We start from the raw sequence: 17,593 nt of genomic DNA, 5'->3' as shown, positions 1-17,593 counted from the left end.
TCTGGAAAGCTTTTGCAGTACACGTTTGCTGGCAAGTGGTGCTGGGGGCTCCGTGTCAATGCCATTTTGAATATGATGTGTGTGGTCCTATATTTAGGCACTACTCCAGTGCGTGGACAACAGTTCCTTTTTCCCCCCGCAAACTGATGGAGATCCGGAGCATCCTCTCATCTCATTGAGACACTTTCTCAAAGATTTTTTCTTAAAAACCAGTGTGGTAGCATATACATTACCTCCAAATCTACAGGCTTTTATATTAGGGACAGGAAGTAGGCTGTCCCCCTCTATAATAAGAAGCAAACTCGTACATTAATTGGGCCCACGAAACATACCGTTACCATATGGCATGCAGCACAGGTAAAACTGGGCTGGCACGGGATCATAAACCCAACTCACTCCTCTATGGGACACGGGGCAGCTGGGACGACTCCGGAACAGTAAGGGCTTTGATCAATGGGATGCCATTGGCATATCCACGGTGGGGGACATGTGGCATAAGGGGGGAGTGGCCACCTTTGAGCGCCTCCAGCAACAGTATGAGTTAGCGCCCTCTGAAATCTATCGGTACACACAGATAAAACATGCACTGACAGCGGCCCTGCCACCTGGTACTGAGGTCCCGGAAGCTTCTCCTCTGGAGGACAGGTTGTTGACAGACTACATGCATAAGCGGGCTACGTCATTCACTTATCGTAAGTTAGTTAACAACCTACCAGACCCCACGACGCCACTTAGGGACCAATGGACCCGCGACGCAGGTGACCTGGATGATACAGTGTGGCAGGAGGCATTAGCCTCACCAAGGGAGGTGGGTATTCCCTCGAGACTCAAATTGGTACAGCTCAAAATTTTGCACCGAACCTATTACACCAGACATACCATGTTTAAGATAGGTAGAGCCTCGCACCCGTATTGTCTTAGGTGCTGTGGGGCGGAGGGTACCTTTTACCATACCATGTGGCAATGTCCGAAAATTAAGGTCTACTGGGCGAAAGTGATGAGGATGATTTCGCAAACAGAGGGGGTGTCCCTATTACCAGAGCCCAAGAGTTGTCTGTTAAATGTATGGGAACCAAATGACCTAACACACTCGGCGCAAGATTGGGCTACACTGGGGATAATGGTGGCTAAACGCAACGTAGCGCAATAATGTATCGCATGGTGTAAGGATATGGACTCGGCCATGGTAGCAGAGAGTACAGTGTTCATTAACCGTGGCTGCCCCCAGAAGTGGGGTAGGATCTGGGGGTCGTGGAATAAATTTCGGGGCAACATCTGTGAACCACCTAGAGAACAGGTAGATGAGAGCCTTGATGGGGAACAGTAGGGAGGGAGGAGGATAAACCAGAGAAATGCTGGGTATGATTATGTCGTATTGCACCTCAACGTAATGATGTATTGGGAGTGTGTTCTGCTGCTTTTCACTCTGTACACATATCATATGGAAGAATTCTGCCTTGATGCTGTTAAGTTTAATATAATAAAAAATAAAAAAAATCTACAGGCTTTAAACCCTGTGGGGAATATTCCAAACAACTGTCTGTGACTGACCCATATGTGGTTTGCCTGTGGTGCCTGGGGCTTTACCACAATTCCTAGACCTGCAGTGACTGTGCCTTGATGCATTACAAGATCATTCAAGACTGAGAAGTGAAACATTTAGTTGCGAAGCACCTCGAGATCATGTGCTTGGATCAGTTGAGGTCACAGGTAGGACCTGTCCCGCTCCTGAGGTCACTCCTGTGACAGGTCATCTTCACGATTGAGATCCTTGGGCAAAACCAAAAAGAAGCGCAAGAAATCCAAGCACTACTTGGTCCGCTCCAGCCACACTTGATTTCCAGAGAAGGCATGAGGGCGTCATTGTTGGTGTCCCAAAGTCACTCTATTTCAGAGAAGTTTCTGATCCTTGCTCTTAGGTAACTGAAATGTATAGGGACATTGGCAACGCTGCAGCAAACCAAGGACTTCACAAAGCCATGGTTCTTTTTTGGCACATTAATGGCTCACTGTGATTCACCTGTGGGCCCTAAAGAGCTGAGAGGCCTCCCAACCAGGTTTCCACGGATGGATCATTTCACTGTGTCAGTTAGGCCCTCTGTATCTGCTCAGGGCTCTGGACCACCTTTAGTGCCAGTTCCCTCCACAACACCACAGCCTACACCGGAACACAACCCCAGACTACGACGGCCAACCCATAGTGTTCACTGACCCGGAGATGGCACTCTCCCTACCTTGGCCGAGGCCTCAACCTCTTTACCTCTCTTCCGATTTCAACACAGTGCATCTACCTGCTGGAAGGCCTCATGTTCTTCATGAGTCATTTGGCGTTGAGTTCAATAATTAGGGCTATGATTCTGGGGCTGAGATTACCCTGCTTTACCCAGAGTATAACTGGTATGAGCATCTCCCAGATGGCAGTGGTCTGGATACTTCCCGAGGCACTGGACTAGGTTCACCTCCCCCCCCCCCCCCCCCCCCCCCCCCCACCTTCCAGGGCCTGCCAAGAAAGACAGTGCCTCCTTTGCTATGGTTCTGCGTAGGGCAGCAGAAGGTTCTTGATCTTCAACTTCACTCTCGGGAAGTTAAAAGCCAATGTTCTGAGGGTGGTGCTGCTACCCAGACAGTCAAGTTCTGAGCCCATTGGATGACGCTATCACTGATACACTACTGGGTACCTGGGCCAAACTTTGCTCAGGTCCACCTATGCATCTCCATTTTCCCAGACACCTTCGCCCAGCTCCAGGTGATCCAGCTTTCCTTACCCAGTACTTTACTCTTGAGAGCACTGTGGCGCAGTCTTCAGCCAGTAGAGTTAACCCAGACTCATTTCCTACTACTCCCCATGACAGTGAATTGAATAGGATAGCGGCCTATGGTAAGCATTTTTTTCCTCTATAAGTTTGGCCCTTTGCTTAGTGAAAACCAGCTGCATGTTAGGCTGCTGCTCTTACGCTCTCTGGGATTCCATGGCCCATATGATCTCCATGGCCCTGAAAAAGCCTGGGACTTTGATTCACAGACAATGCAAGATGGTTGTGATGCAGCCATGTGCACCATCCGCTGTGAACTGGATACCACTGATTCCCTTGGTAGGGCTATTAGCAATCCTGGATGTGGTTGACTGCCTTTTAAGTAGACATTCATGCCCGACTCATGGACATGACGATTTACGGCTTCTGACGTTTAGAGGAAAATCAAACTGGGCCCTGGAGCAGTTCAAAGATAGCAGGGCCACAACTTGGCTGACATTGAACAGCCTGTCGCTCTTGCAGCAGGACGTGCAGGGTCTTTTGGTCAAAGGAGCCATAAAGAGGGTACTGGTGGCACAAGTTGGTCGTGATTGTTTTTTCACTACTTCCTTCAAGGTCTTCCTCTACCTCGACGACTGGTTCTTGAAGGGGGGTTTGCCCCAGGCAGACATCTACCTCCTCCAGACCACGGCGAGTCTCCTGAAAACTTAGGTATGCCTGAGTCACACCTTACTCCTTCGATGAAGCACTCCTTCATCTGAGCCATTGTGAGCAAGGTGTAGTTTAGTGCCTAGCCTCGGAGAGGAGAGTCCAGGACATTTGGGCAAAGATCCCAATGTTTAACCTCTGTCCTGTATCACAGTGAGGAGGACTCTGAGCCTGCAGGGACTGATAACCTCCTTCATCGTGCTGGTCAAGCACACCAAATGGGATATGAAAAGTCTGAAGTCCCTGTAGGCTCAGAACCAGGGGGACCTTTCTGATTTTGTCTAGATTTTGGAGGAGAAAGCAAAAGATCGTGAGTGATAGCTGTGGAACCTTAATTGGGTTGGCAAGAGACCTCTCTACTTTCCCTACCCAGATCCCACAGTGTTGACTGATGCATTGCTTCTGTGATGGGGAGGCCATCTCAGAGAGGCGAAGATTAGAGGCATCTGCTCTCCAGCAGAGGACTAGTTCCATATCAACCTTCTGAAGCTGAAAGTCACGCTCTTGCTCTTGGAAGTCTTACTGCCCTCGATCAAAGGGAAGCCTGTGCTTGCAGACTAAACCACTGCCATGTGGTGAAGGAAGTAACCCCTTTAGGGCCACCCGGGTTGCTAATGACCACCTCTCAGGCTTCTGTGCTAAATGAAGAGTCGGTCAGACTGTAGAGAATAAAAACCCAAACTGTTTTTTCATATACACTCAGAGCGGAGCCCTATCTGCCCAGAAGCTAGGAGTGCTGCAGCGAGAACTGAAATCAATATGCATAAACAAACATCATTGTGTACGTTTCGTAACCAAGCGAAAACACGCTCACAGTAGAATTTTCCAAGCAGGTGCAGCTAAACAAGGAAATACAGAAAAAATGGTTTCAGCGCTCATATCTTACACAAAGTAACATAATCCAAGGTCGTTCCATCTGGAGCCTGCCACCAGACAAGACTAGAAAGCCTCTATCTTGTGAGAAAGGTATGCCCTTATACGAACAGTGCACTCATTACTGAAACAGAACAGAAATGAAGAAATGAAACTCTAAGGGGAGCATTTCTCGGAATTAGACAAGATCAGTTTTGAACAACCTAAAATGGCGCCCAAATAGAAAAAGGCGCAGTGAATGCTGACTTACCTGGAGCACTGCGCAAGTATAAACAATTTCTATTCTAATAGTGGTACTACAACAAGCAGGGCTAGGTGGGGTCATGGAACATGTGCAAGGAGGCTTTGCATCTCTAGACATGGCTAGTTCACTGAGGGAGTTTTCTGGTGGCCCACCACTTGGCAGGTTCCTTGATTATCAGAGCGAATGAAATAAGACGCCAAGCCTTGCGTATCATGTTTGGCCGTTACATCCGAAGCTGCCCCTTTATACTTTTCTGCAAGTGGGGAGAGAACTGGCTCAGTGTTTTTGCCACTGCAGAAGATGCATGCCAGCACTTTTGCATGTTTGAGTTTCTTGCCGGGAGACAAAATCCATGTAGGGTGGAGCTCGGCACACCTGTGCACTTTCCTGTTGATACCTCTCCTGCCCTGAGTTCTGAAGGAGGTCAGGATTGACTGGACCTAAGTTATCCTAGTGTTCCTTGATTGGGTACAGAAAGAATGGTACCCCAAACTCCTGGGCTTGAGCATTTGTCCCTCTATCAGGCTGCCTCTTCAGGAGGATCTCCTGTTGTAGCCGCAAGGCAGGGTTCTCTACCCGAAATTTAGTAAACTACACCTCCATATTTTGAAATTGAGCAGCGACAGTTGAGTTGTTTGAACCTTTATGCTGAAGTCGTGAATGTCATCTTGGCAGCCAGGCAACCATCAACTAAAGCTGTATGCCCCTGGCGTTGGGATATGTTTGTGGTCTTGTGCGCTACTAAACAGACCAAATCCATGACAAACTGACCAAAGTTCTGTTGTATGTGCTGTCCCTTTCCAAATTCAAGGCCTTGCTTTGCGCACTGATAAAGGGGACCTGTTGGCTCTTTCAGCCTTCTTACAGGTGCCGGACCAGCCATCATTATTTAAATATCTCATTGTAATGAATTTCCTTAAATGGTCACAACATGTTTCCCCCCTTTTGTGTTTCTTGTGCCCAATGGAATTTAAGTTGGGTCCTCACATTCCTCATATGTGCTCCTTTTGAGCTCTAATGCAGTTGTCCAATTAGTCTCCATAACATCAAGACAGCCTTTCATGTCGCTATATCATCGGGGCTACGGATCCACGAGTTGCAGGCTCTTTCTGCTAACCTGTCCTTCAACACATTCATTGCAGAGAAGCTGGCTTTGCGGAGTTGAGCCTCCTTCCTTCTGAAGGTAGTTGACTCCCTTTCATGTTGCTAAGAAAATTACTCTTCTGGGTTTCTTTGCTTCACCTCACCCCTCTAATGAGGAGGAGAGCCATCACTGTTTAGATCCAAAATAGGTACTACGCTTCTACGGTGATCACACCAAAGAACTATGTGTGAATTATCAGCAGTTTACCAGGTTCACTGGAGCGAAGAAAGGCAAGGCTCTGCAGAAACTGACCATCTCATGCTAGATCGAACTCGGCATGTTGTCACAAGGTGCCAGTATTCAATATTTGTCAGGTTGCTATTTGAGTGTCACCGAATATGTTCACAAAACATATTGCCTATGCAATCAGGCCTGCCAGTAAGGGCACTTTGACCGCTCGGTCCTTACATTTTTTTTTTTAACTTGGTAAGTCGTCGAACACAACACTTAGGAGGAATTGCTTAAGTATATATTCAAAAGTTGAGGTATCGCTAGTTAAAAGTCTCTATTCGAATAAGAGGTGGCTTACCTCTTGTAATGCTTTTTCTGGTAGAGACGCGATCTAATTTCAGATTCCTCAATGACCCTCCCACCTTACCTGTTCCATGAACTGGGCTCTTTATGTAAAAAGATCCCAATTTAGGAATCTGCCCACTGGTCAAAACCAATCTGATTGCCTCCATGTCTGTGGGCACTGATGCATCAAAAAAACAACTGATGCCAGCACGCTTTGGTGGCATGTATGTATGCATGCACATGTCACATCTCGTGTGGAATAACAACACCATGGAGATGCTTGCGGCACCTGCCAGCACGCATGTTTATTGCTGATGATTTTCCAGATTCAATCTGGCACATGAGGGAGTATTCAAAAGTTGAGGGATTTGCGGTTATAGAGTGTCTACCAGAAAGAGCGTTACTAGAGGTAAGTAACTTGTTGGCATCATTTCAGAAAACATGTTTACTATATCACTTATCTAAAGTATTGTTCAGATTTCACTATGATAAAAAATTGTAACTTCTATAGAGTGCTGAGTTAAGAAATAATCATAGACTTCATTGACTTTGCAAGGGAAAATGGGTCTTTGGGAATTGAGAAAAAATTTCTTTACTTTAGAAAGTCATAGAAGACCCAAACCTCTGTTAAATATACAATTGGGTGGTCTTTTTTCCTAGTCCAAAGTTCATGTCTACAGAGCATTATATCATGTTTAATGTGGTTACAATCTTGTAAAACATGTTTTTTTTTTTAAATCAGGAGACTATTATACAATTTTGTGATGGGCTTAGTGTTATATCTATATAGTGCAGAATACACATCTAGGAGTGTCAGCAGGTTGATAGGAAACACATGAAACAGAATCTTATAAGAACACATTACATCTATGGGCAAACCAAAATAATTTGGTAATATCAAATCAGGTGTGAGGCTTAAAAGGGTCAATGGGGCATACATGTGAAAAAGAGAGAGATTACAATTGACTCATGTGTAAAAATGAAAATAATATATCTTGAATCGATTAATTCGCAAAATTGATTGCCTATCATTATAGACAGTGTGGGGGGCATCAGCATTTTGATTTTTTTTAAATACATTTTCCTTGCTTGTGGTCTGGTGGAACTCATGGAGAATGTTGTCTCAGGGCTTCTTCATTTTGCCATTTTCTGTCTTTCTCAAGGAGCTCCTTGATTATTTCTGACCATGCAATTGCCTTGGGAAGTTGACCCCTGCAATGTGCAAGTGCTTCTAAATCTCTACTTACAGAGCTCGATATGAAGCACCGTGCAATGAAAACAGAAAGACTATTCTGGGTTTGTTAAAAATATTGTGTAGTGCTCCATTGCATTTCACTCAATCAGACATCCCAATCCCTTTAATATAAAACAATATAAAATAGCTAAATTATGGAATTATGTAACACAGCATAGCGACAGCAGAGTGATTTAGTACACCTAGTTTTTTGCCTTCAATGGTCTCCTCATGGCAGCACATGCCAGACATAACTAAATTAGTAATTTCAACCTCCTTTTTTCTTCTTTTTTTAACCACGATGCATTAACGTAGATTCTATCAGCCTATTGGGAAAGTGTAGAGTCCTTCTCCTACCCTAAATAACCTACCTTTGTTTCTCAGTACCTGTGAAAGCTAAGTGCTGTCAGTTTGTGCTACAGTTCTCACTCAACTTAACTGCATATTTTCACATGTTCCAGCTATTCTATAATTAATGTAAAACACTTTGGGGCAGCAGTACCCTTTGACCGAAAAGCTTAGAAGAAAGTCTTTCTTTATTAAAGTAGTTCCCGAAGTAAAACCGTCCATCACTTTGACAATTTTTAAACAAAATGTTATAAAGCAAAATCATATTGGTGGGTTGAGTGTATATCAGTTACCCGCACCACGTGAGACTGGAAAGTATAGTGAAAAAACTATAAAATTGAGGACACATTTAGTTCTCGAAAGTACCTAAAGTAAAGTAAGGGTAAGTCAGTCTTGAGTTGCTCGAGAGCCTTGTTCATGGCAAATACCACTAACCCTGAGACTAGTCACACAATCAAAGTTGTTTCTTTGATCAACTTCAGGCTGAGATGACTGCGGCACACTGAAGATGGGGCTGGGAGGTTTTCACAAGCTAACTCATCTGATCAGATAGTGAGCTAGAATAATAACAGTCACATTTTGATTTCTTTTGTGTCTAGAGTTTGCTGCTTGAAATTTATTCAAAAAGGCTTACTTTGGCTGGCAGCCATTGAGTAGGGCTTACTCTGCAGAGGGTGGAGACATCATGATAACTCCTAGGGTTATCAATTCCATCCATTATAGCCTTAGAGCCCACCGTAGTAGGCTCGACCAGCCATTAAAGGCCTGCTTCAGCGTCGGGGTTTTAACAAAGGAGCGGCCCTTTAATGACCGGTAGAGCCCGCTACGGAGGGCCCCAAGGCTCTTAAAGCATTTGGCCCCTAGAGTGCATGTTCAAATTTGTGAAAGACCTCACGGAGCCCATGGGGGTTGAAATCCCCTCGGGCTCCGACCGGCCTTTGTTCACAGCTGTGGCTGTGAACAAACATTGGAATGTTGATGCTCTGAGCTTCTACCTGTCATTAGAAGTCCAGAGCATGCCATTGTTTTCAATGGAGCACTCAACATTCCAATGTTCTAAAATGGATTAGAGTTGTAATTAATGATTGATCCCCTCTCATCCAGAGACCTGTTTGGAGCAACTGCACACTGTACAGAGATATAAGCATGGTTGAAAATAGTTCTTGTTTTGTGATTTAGACTCTACTTTACTGGAAAAAGGAAAGTTCTCCAAATGTTTTGCTGACCCTATAGTTTACCTTCTAGCTAAAATTGCAAACGTGTTCTTGCTGTTACAGCATGGTATATTAAATATATTTCTTGAACACAGTAATTCCTCCAGGATTCATGGCTGTCACCAAATAAACACGCGGTGGGACAGTTGACTGGATGCTTATGCTGTAGACAACCAGGTCTTCTGATGGACGAGTGCAGATGATTCATCAGTTTGCCTGCGTACGCATTTGTCTTTGTAGCGTTGATGAGGGACTTGGAGGAGGATTTTCAGTAATGAGAGCGACAAGTACAACATTTATATCCTTGGACAGAGATGCAGGATCAACTTAGTGAAGAACTGTGTGTGTAATATAGACAGAGTGAAAATCTGTATGCTTCGATTCACTGGAATCGGTGATGACAGGGCAGAAAAGTAAAGTAGTTTCAGGTCAGGGAGCAGATCTGGACAGTGTGATTCTGGACACTTAGCTGATATAATTTGTCCCCTGTATTAAGGATAGATCCGTTCTTAGTTGTGGGCCTTTTGATGGTACTGGTGAAGCGACTGTAGGCACTGACACAAACAAGCCTGTCCACGGGGCATTTAGGATGTGTTTCCAGGAGGGCCACTCTATTCTAATTCCTGGCCCTTTAGGCCACTGTGTATATGAGTTCTTCAGGGTACGATCTCTGGGACAAATGGGTGCTCAGCATCTCTCCATGTACCTTAAGCTTTGCTACGTCAGTGCAGTTCCTGCTGATCATTAAGATTTGTCCCACTTGAAAATTGTTCCTAAAGGCCCTTGGATGGAAGCTGTCCTAGCACAAGAGGGAGTTGCCTGTCCTCTGTTTTCTGTACAGTTCTGAGCAAATTCCTCACTCCTTCGGGTACAGATGACGGTCGAGGAAGGGAAGTGATGTTTTACTGGGTTTAAACAGGCTCGGAGCAGCTTAAGTTACACACACACACAGACACACATAACAGGTACAGCACAGGCAGCAGTAGTGCAGTCTTCCTTACACCGGCAGGTAGCAGCGGGGCCCTTATCCTTTAATGCACCAGATGGTTGCAGCAAATTAAATTAGTCAAACTTTCCTCACAATTACAGATTGTAGAGCACAGATGCAGCGGTAAACACTTCCTTCTATACAGTGAATGGGATCATTACTTGCTCTGGCAGCCCATGTCTCCTTGTACACATAGGATGGGTAAAAGTCAGGCGGCAGCAGTGCAGGGACACACAGCACAGCCATTGCTCCATTCATCCATCCACCAAGCACAGCACGATAGGAGTGAAGTACATGACTACCGCTCATGAAAAATAAAATAGTCAAATGTAAATGCCTTACTGACTTTCTGAGACACACATGACCCACCAGCTGATGCCCACAGCAAGACCTGCACAGTCAGGAGTAAGGAATATGAAAGGCAAATTCCTTGGTGTGATGTTGAAGATGGCAGACAAGCATTGCAAGTGATTCAGACAAATGCCCTAGTGTCTCATTAGTTGTTGATGGAAGTGGCGCCCCTTTCATTATTTGGCCGCATGAAATACCATCGGAAATATCTTCCTATTGGTGAAGCTTTTAAGTTATAATTTAACCATCTTCTGTATTGTGTGCACCTCTTTTTTTATTAGAGGAGAAAGTTCGATTTATATTGAATTCCATGGTGCTGTAATGTAATAGGGCTTTAGGCAATCCTATTTAACTTCACAAATATAGTGTTTTGGGCTTTGGGTGTTTTTTTTTTTTATTCTGTAAAAACTTTCAATCTTGGCAAATCATTGGAAATTGGCTACTAACCAACTTTTAGGTGACTACAATTTCATTAATGTTTTGGTCTGATCCCTTCCTTTTATCTTTTTTTCTGTTTGTCTTTTTTCCTCTCACTTTTTTCATATTGTCCGTCCGTCTCTGCACACCCACAAACCCCCTTCCCTTTTCCTTTGTGGTGTTTTCTGCGCAGCTGAGATGGTGGGCAATAATACCATCATACCATTGCCAGACAGCCACCAATCAGAAACCGAACTGAAGAATGTGGGAGGCGGAGCTAACTTAACTGGTAATCACATTCTCATTTTCTGGTCATGAGAGTTGGAAATGATGCAAGGTAGTCTGTTCGAACAAAACGAAGGTCAGAGTTAGAACTACCTTATCCTGCTTTTGGTTTAGTTGAGTGAATGAAACTGAATGTAAACACAGTGGAAGAAGCCTATTATGATTACTGTATCCATATGAACATTAGCCGTGTGACTCACCTAATACACATAGACTCAATGTCACTTCACATTATGCAACTAGCGGATTTCCATCAGTGGATCCCACAGCATTAAAGTATGACTTGCTCTTGCTTGGAGGTATTGACACAAACATTGTGTGTATCCTTCAGGAAGAATTTATTTTCCTTCATTTAATATTTGTGTGTAAGTTCTGCAGTAAAAACACGAACCAGAGAGCTTTAATTTTGAAGGAGAGTGATGGTGTTTAAACCATCTTCTGGAATATTTCTTTTGAGTTTACACTTTTGGGATGTTTATTTCCTCAACTATCTTACTCGGCAAGCACCATCACTATTATCTTCAGTATCACCAAAAGATTTCCCAATATGTAGAGCGATTGAATACTCATTAAGTGCATGCGGAGCTCGGGCTCGATTATGTCTCAGACGTGATCTCCTTAAGCCCGCTCCTGTGTTGGATTAAGATCTGGAGCAGGGTGGAGCTGAAGCTAAGCTGGTTGATCCTCGAGGACTGTCTGTCGCTGGAACGGGCAACTAGTATACCTTGGATTGCTTATGTTAAGGCATCCTTTTTATCTCTAGGCAGGGCCGATACCTTTAAGAATCGGATTCCATTCTCTGCCCACGATTTGGGGAATGTTAAAAGATTATTCCTGGAATACTCCCGATCAGAGAGAAAAGGCTTAGAACTTCAGAAGCCATTGGTGAGGGGCAACATTCTTAAAAAACTGTACAAGGGATGGAGCATACTTGGGCTTGGTTCGCTCACAGCATGGTAGGTTTTTATTGGTGGGGTTTAGGTTTAATCAACTGCACCATTTTTTGGCTTCCCCCATCTGGGTGGGTATGGCCTGAGGTAAGGGCTCCCTGCGGCTGTGACAGTGTGTCTTCGCAGGACCTGCTCCATTTTATAATATTGTGCTCCTATTTCAGCTGGCCTAGGAAGCGTTTCTTAATCCCTTTGCTGAAATCACTGCAGTTTAAACACGTCAGGTCTGTCTTGTACCTTCAGAAGCTCCCTACGGAGCATGTGACCTTTACTGTTTTATCTTTTTTACAAGCTGTCTGGGCGTCCAGAAAAACGAGACCGGATTAATTGTTTTATATGTTTTGTGTTTTTGTGAGTAATCTTATTGTCTGGTTTTTTTTACCAATGAATTTGATTTTATCATCTCTGGTCTGTATTCTTTTATGGTGATTTTATTTACAGAATAAAGATTTATATTGAATACTCATTAAGAGTTTAAATAACGGGCTTTTCTACTATCTTGAAGCAGTGGATAGGAGACCCTGTCAAAAATCGATAGTGCCCTTTAGCTACATATAACAGTGTTTTCATGTGTAGACTACACTTCAACCCTTAACTTCTCACCTACTTTGGACCATTCCTCTTCAATCATGCACTCAAATATACCTTTCTGGTAAGATAATGTTTGGTGCAATTTTATGACATTTTGTATTTGTTTTCTAACCTGGAATCTTGTGGCTGTGCTCCAGGCTTTTGAAAAGTGATTGTATTGTTTCAATGAGATACATTTAATGGTTTAGTCATTGAATTCATGTATGACTGGTGTTACTTTTGTTGTAAATGCACCTCCAGTGGGGTTGGGAATTCTGACTACTTTTTCTAGATTCGCTTGAGGTGATTGCTTTGTTACAACTTTTTTTCAAGAGAGAGGTCAGTGGTTCATAGAGCATGGATGCAAATTTTGTACAATAGTGAGGAGCTTTCTTAGTTCCTTTGTGGCCTGCCGCCCTTTGATTTCTTGCTGTGACCGAGTCAGGATTCATGGGATTTGTCACCTACCCATGGGTATGCGAACTTGATGTGACTGGAAGCTTCCATAAATCAGTCCTGCACAGGGTGCTTTGGCCAATTCTCATAGATTTGTGACAGCATCTTATAGAAATGGTTCAGGACTTCTTGCTGTGCGGTTACTTTATGCCACACCTTTTCATATTGTTATCCGGTCCAACCTGGTAACCTCACTGAAATGATTGCAATGATGCAGTTCATTTCCAAGGTTATCAGTGCCTTTTTTTTACCAGCCAGTGTCTCTTGTATCTGATTGAAGAAATGTCATTTTAACTCACTCTAGCCATTAGGTACTCCACTCTTCTCGCATCTTTTTTCATAGCAGCCACTGAGGATCAGGCAGGACTTCTAGCGCGGTGTTCAGGGAGTGTCCTCTGGAAATATCATGTGCTTGGAAAATGTTCTGCGGTATGCAATAGAGAGGGAGTTTATGCTGTAATGGATGTTGCTAGAATTCTCTGGTTGCTAATTTAACATCTTTTATCATGAAGGTATGCTTCTTGAAAAATGATGTTTAAGAGGTAGTGATAGTCTGGAGAAATATTTGCTCTGGAAGGCAAAACATTGTTACAGATCATATAACATAGTAAATACTACTATATCTGGTGGTGTGAGTGCAGAATAGTAAAATTCTGATTTTAATAGACAGCATTTGAGAAAACCACGTAACTGATGCACGTATATTTTATTTTTCTCTGCATAATGCAGGAAATTATTTTTATAAAGCACTGCCAGCTAACCCCTTGATTCCTCTACAGATGGTGACCGCATAGCAACTGTAGGGAAAACTTGTCCGACCGACAGGACTGAAAGTAAGGCTGGTCCCAGCACCTTGAGTGCACCGACAATCAGTCGCATCAACTCCAGTGAAGACAGACATCAATTCGGAAGCACCGAGGTTGCACCTTCTGCAGAATCGCCAGCCTCCAGCCTTGTAATTCATGACATGGACATGGTCTTCAAGATGATGGAGCCGCTTACACTGAAGCTTAACGTGCAGAAGGTGAGAGTGACTGATATGCAAAATAGGATTGTTAAATGACTGATTGCCTGTGATCTATGACACCGTTAACCAAATTGCCTTAAAGCCCACGAAAACATACTTATTTTCACAATTTTAAAATTGCTATGCCATCTAGCAGCAGTATGTTTAGAATTCTAGTGGTAGATTTTTATGAACACTCCAATTTATTCTTACGATAGATTTTTGAGAACACTCAGATTTGTTCTTATGCTGAGCATAGAGCAGCTAAGTTATGTAAACGTTGGAATGTTCATTGGCTTTTAAAGCATTTTCAAATTCTTTGTCTTCTACAAATGAAGGTACTAGTTGTGCATACTCTTTCAATTAAGTTTGTGATATATGAAAACTTACAGTAAGAAAAAACTATATTGTATTTTGGACAGCCTTGGAAAAGACGTCAGTCTTGTCAGTCCTTTCAAATAGCATCATTACAATCCATTATGAAATCTCAATCTCAAGCATCCCGTTCAAAACATTTATGTATCACCTCCACCCCACAAGGGGAGAACATCACATTTACCTACTGGATTGCATTTTCAAGAACAACTTTCTTGTCCTATATTACACGAATAAGAAATGTATTTCAATGGTAACCCACACGCGCTTTAGCCGGCACCAATCTTCAGGTGCAAATCTGTGATTCAACCCTCTACTGACACCAGAAATCTCCTGCTGTGGACTTCCTTGCAACACGCCTTGGGAGGTTCATAATGTAGAAATTGCCACCTGCCTGCTGCCTAATTCAGACTTTCCACAGCAGGGGTGGATAGAAAATCACGATTTTATTAAAGACACGGAGGCCAATAATATTCATATCTTCCTCATTGCCAACTCACAGCTGCAACTTGAATTAACACTTTGGGCCCCATTAGTATGGCGGGCGGACAAAGTCCACCCGCCATACCCTCGGGAAACGGGACCGCCCGCTGAGGGTGCGGCGGTCCCGCACTCCCGATTAGTATGCGCCTGCCACACTGGTGGGCGCATGGCGCATCTGCAACATTGTGGCGGGCGGTGCAGAGCGCACCGCCCACTGCAATGCCACAAAGGCAGGTTGTGTGTTGCAATGCCGCCACGGAAAGGCAACACCCCGCCTGCATACTAATATGGATGGCGGTGTCTACCAGACACCGGCACCATATTAACTGCTTTTTTGCCCGGTAGGCAATTGGGCGGATTGCCTACCGGCGGAAAACCGGCAGACGGTCTTCCCATCCGCCGGGGTCCCTCCCTGCCACGGTAATGTGGCGAGGGGGGAATTCATATGCGGGCTGTGGTTTTCTGCCGGCGGATCGCCACCGCCATACGGGCGGTGGCGATCTGCCTGATATCTTAATGAGCCCCTTAGAGTTAGAATACAAATCTTTCAACATTCTGCTCTATATATAATCCCAAGTCAGGCAGCCATCTTCCTTCTTTTCCTGGCAGTATTAGGAACATTGAACACCTTCATGCTTGAACATCCTGTAGTGGATAAAGCCTCTTCCAACACTCCTCTGGCTTCCTTATTTACTTCCTGTGGTCACCTCCCCCCAAAAACACAAAAAGAATATATTAAGGGTAGGCTTAACACAGGACTGAATAATATCAGCCTCTGTGTCTTTAATAAAATCATGATATCCTACCTACCCCTGCTGCGGAACCTCTGAATTTTATGTCAAGGCACGGAGGCCAATATTATGCATGTTTCAAGCCTTTTTTTTTTTTTTTTTTAACTCTTTATTTTTGATTTTTTTCATGAAACAAGAAAGGGACCATCAAGCATTACACTTATTCGCAGTAGGATATACATCAATATCACATTATCACAGATTGCATCACATTGGAGACAGTTAATGAATAGTGGCAGTATCGTCCTCCAAAGAGATATATAAGAACCCTGAAGACCCCACAGGCCTGAATCCCACACGGGGAGGGCATCCATCCATCCTACACGCCTCAAGTCACCATCCGACACTATCCCTCAGCTACACCAGGATGAGTCCCCTGGTCCCCATGGGCAGCGAGGTAGCTCGTCAGAGGGGCCCAAATGTCAGGGGGCCGTGACGCAGGTGGCAGCAAATCAGCATACAGCAGAACATTCTCCTGACAGGTAAGCATATCCCGCAGCCACTCCTTAAACTTGGGGCTTCTCCCCCGCCCCCACCGACATGCCACACGCCTCTTGGCTAGCAAAAGCGCACAGGTAACAAAGCGACGATCCACCTTGGGTATATCCTGAGTGTATCCCAGCAAGGCCTGAAGTGGGGAGGGATGCAGCGGGCCCCCGAGCATCTCACCTATGGCAGCGTAGACTCGGTTCCAATAGTCGTCTATGCTCGGGCAGGTCCAGGCCAGGTGTAAAAAATCAGACCCCGGGGAGTGACACCTATCGCACCGATCGTTGTCACGAAGCTGAAACCTATGCATCTGGACTGGGGTACAATAGAGACGGTGTAGGAATTTGTAGTGAATAATGCGGAACCTACTGCTCGAAGAGATCTTTTCGGTTTGCAGACAACAGTACTCCCACTGTGCATCCGTGAGCACTGTGCCAAACTCAGTCTCCCAGCCGGCCCGAGACCTCAGAATATCCCCCCGTTCATGGATGTAAAGGCGCCGATAAAGCGAGGAGACCATGTGCGACGGGGAGGCAGAGTCGAGGAGATAATGAAACGGCTCCAAAACTGCAGGTTCTGCAGGATATGCCGGTAGTATTTTTTGTAGGCCACTGCGAAGACGAATAAACGCAAAAACCTCCAGGGGGGTTGGGACCGCCTCTCCGAATAGGAGCGGGAGATCGCGAAACCTACCCTCGTGGAACAAGTCCCCCCAGCGTGCCACCCCAGTTTTAAGTTTGATTCGCTGAAACAGACCCTCCTCCAGAAGGGGAAGAGCCGGGTGGTAGACCAAGGGCATCAGCGGGGAGTAAAGGAGCGGCGCGCCCATGAGTCTCGCCAAAACACTCCAAGCATGCGCTGTAGCCTGAACAGGATTGCGATCGGCCCGAGACGAGGGGACCTCCGCGAGGGCCATACCTTCCAGCGGGATCGGATCCGCTAGCCAGTGCTCCACAGCTATCTGTGGCATGTAAGGGGCGAGGCGATACCAATAATACGCGTAGTGTGCTTGGGCGCAGTTGTAGTAGAGCTCAAAATCCGGAATATCGAGGCCCCCCTGTACGTACGGGCACGTAAGCACAGACCATTTGAGCCGCGGTCTCTTTCCCCCCCATACCAGCCGGGTGAGTTCAGTCCTCAGAGCCCTGAAGAAATAGCCCCCCCGGATGGAACGGTATATTGAGGAATAAATAGAGTAGTTTGGGGAGTAAAACCATTTTGATAAGTGAGACACGGCCAGCCATGGTCAGCGGCAAGGTCCGCCATCTAACTATACTTGTGCGTATATGCTCCAGAGTCTTGCCATAGTTCATACGCATCACTTCCTGTCGATCTCTAGAGATCCACACCCCCAGATACTTCACATCAGTGTCGCGCCATTCCAACGGGAAGTCGAGT

The 17,593-nt window shown here is 45.0% G+C and overlaps 1 protein-coding gene across 1 annotated transcript in view; it reads left to right on the top strand.

Annotated features, from left to right (window-relative positions):
• The window catches only part of LOC146772771 (rho guanine nucleotide exchange factor 11-like), a 103,701-nt gene that overhangs the window by 59,444 nt on the left and 26,664 nt on the right, over window positions 1-17,593 (top strand). The window contains exons 8-9 of the mRNA XM_085639872.1: window positions 10,984-11,079; window positions 13,831-14,075. Coding sequence (XP_085495998.1) covers window positions 10,989-11,079; window positions 13,831-14,075 — 336 coding nt within the window. The 5' untranslated portion in view covers window positions 10,984-10,988. The remainder of the gene's footprint in view (window positions 1-10,983; window positions 11,080-13,830; window positions 14,076-17,593) is intronic.

The sequence above is a fragment of the Triturus cristatus genome, chromosome 12 (assembly GCF_964204655.1).
Source record: "Triturus cristatus chromosome 12, aTriCri1.1, whole genome shotgun sequence".
Classification (NCBI taxonomy): Eukaryota; Metazoa; Chordata; class Amphibia; order Caudata; family Salamandridae; genus Triturus; species Triturus cristatus.
The sequence above is the reverse complement of the archived record's forward strand: the minus strand, read 5'-3'. Positions and strand labels throughout refer to the sequence as shown.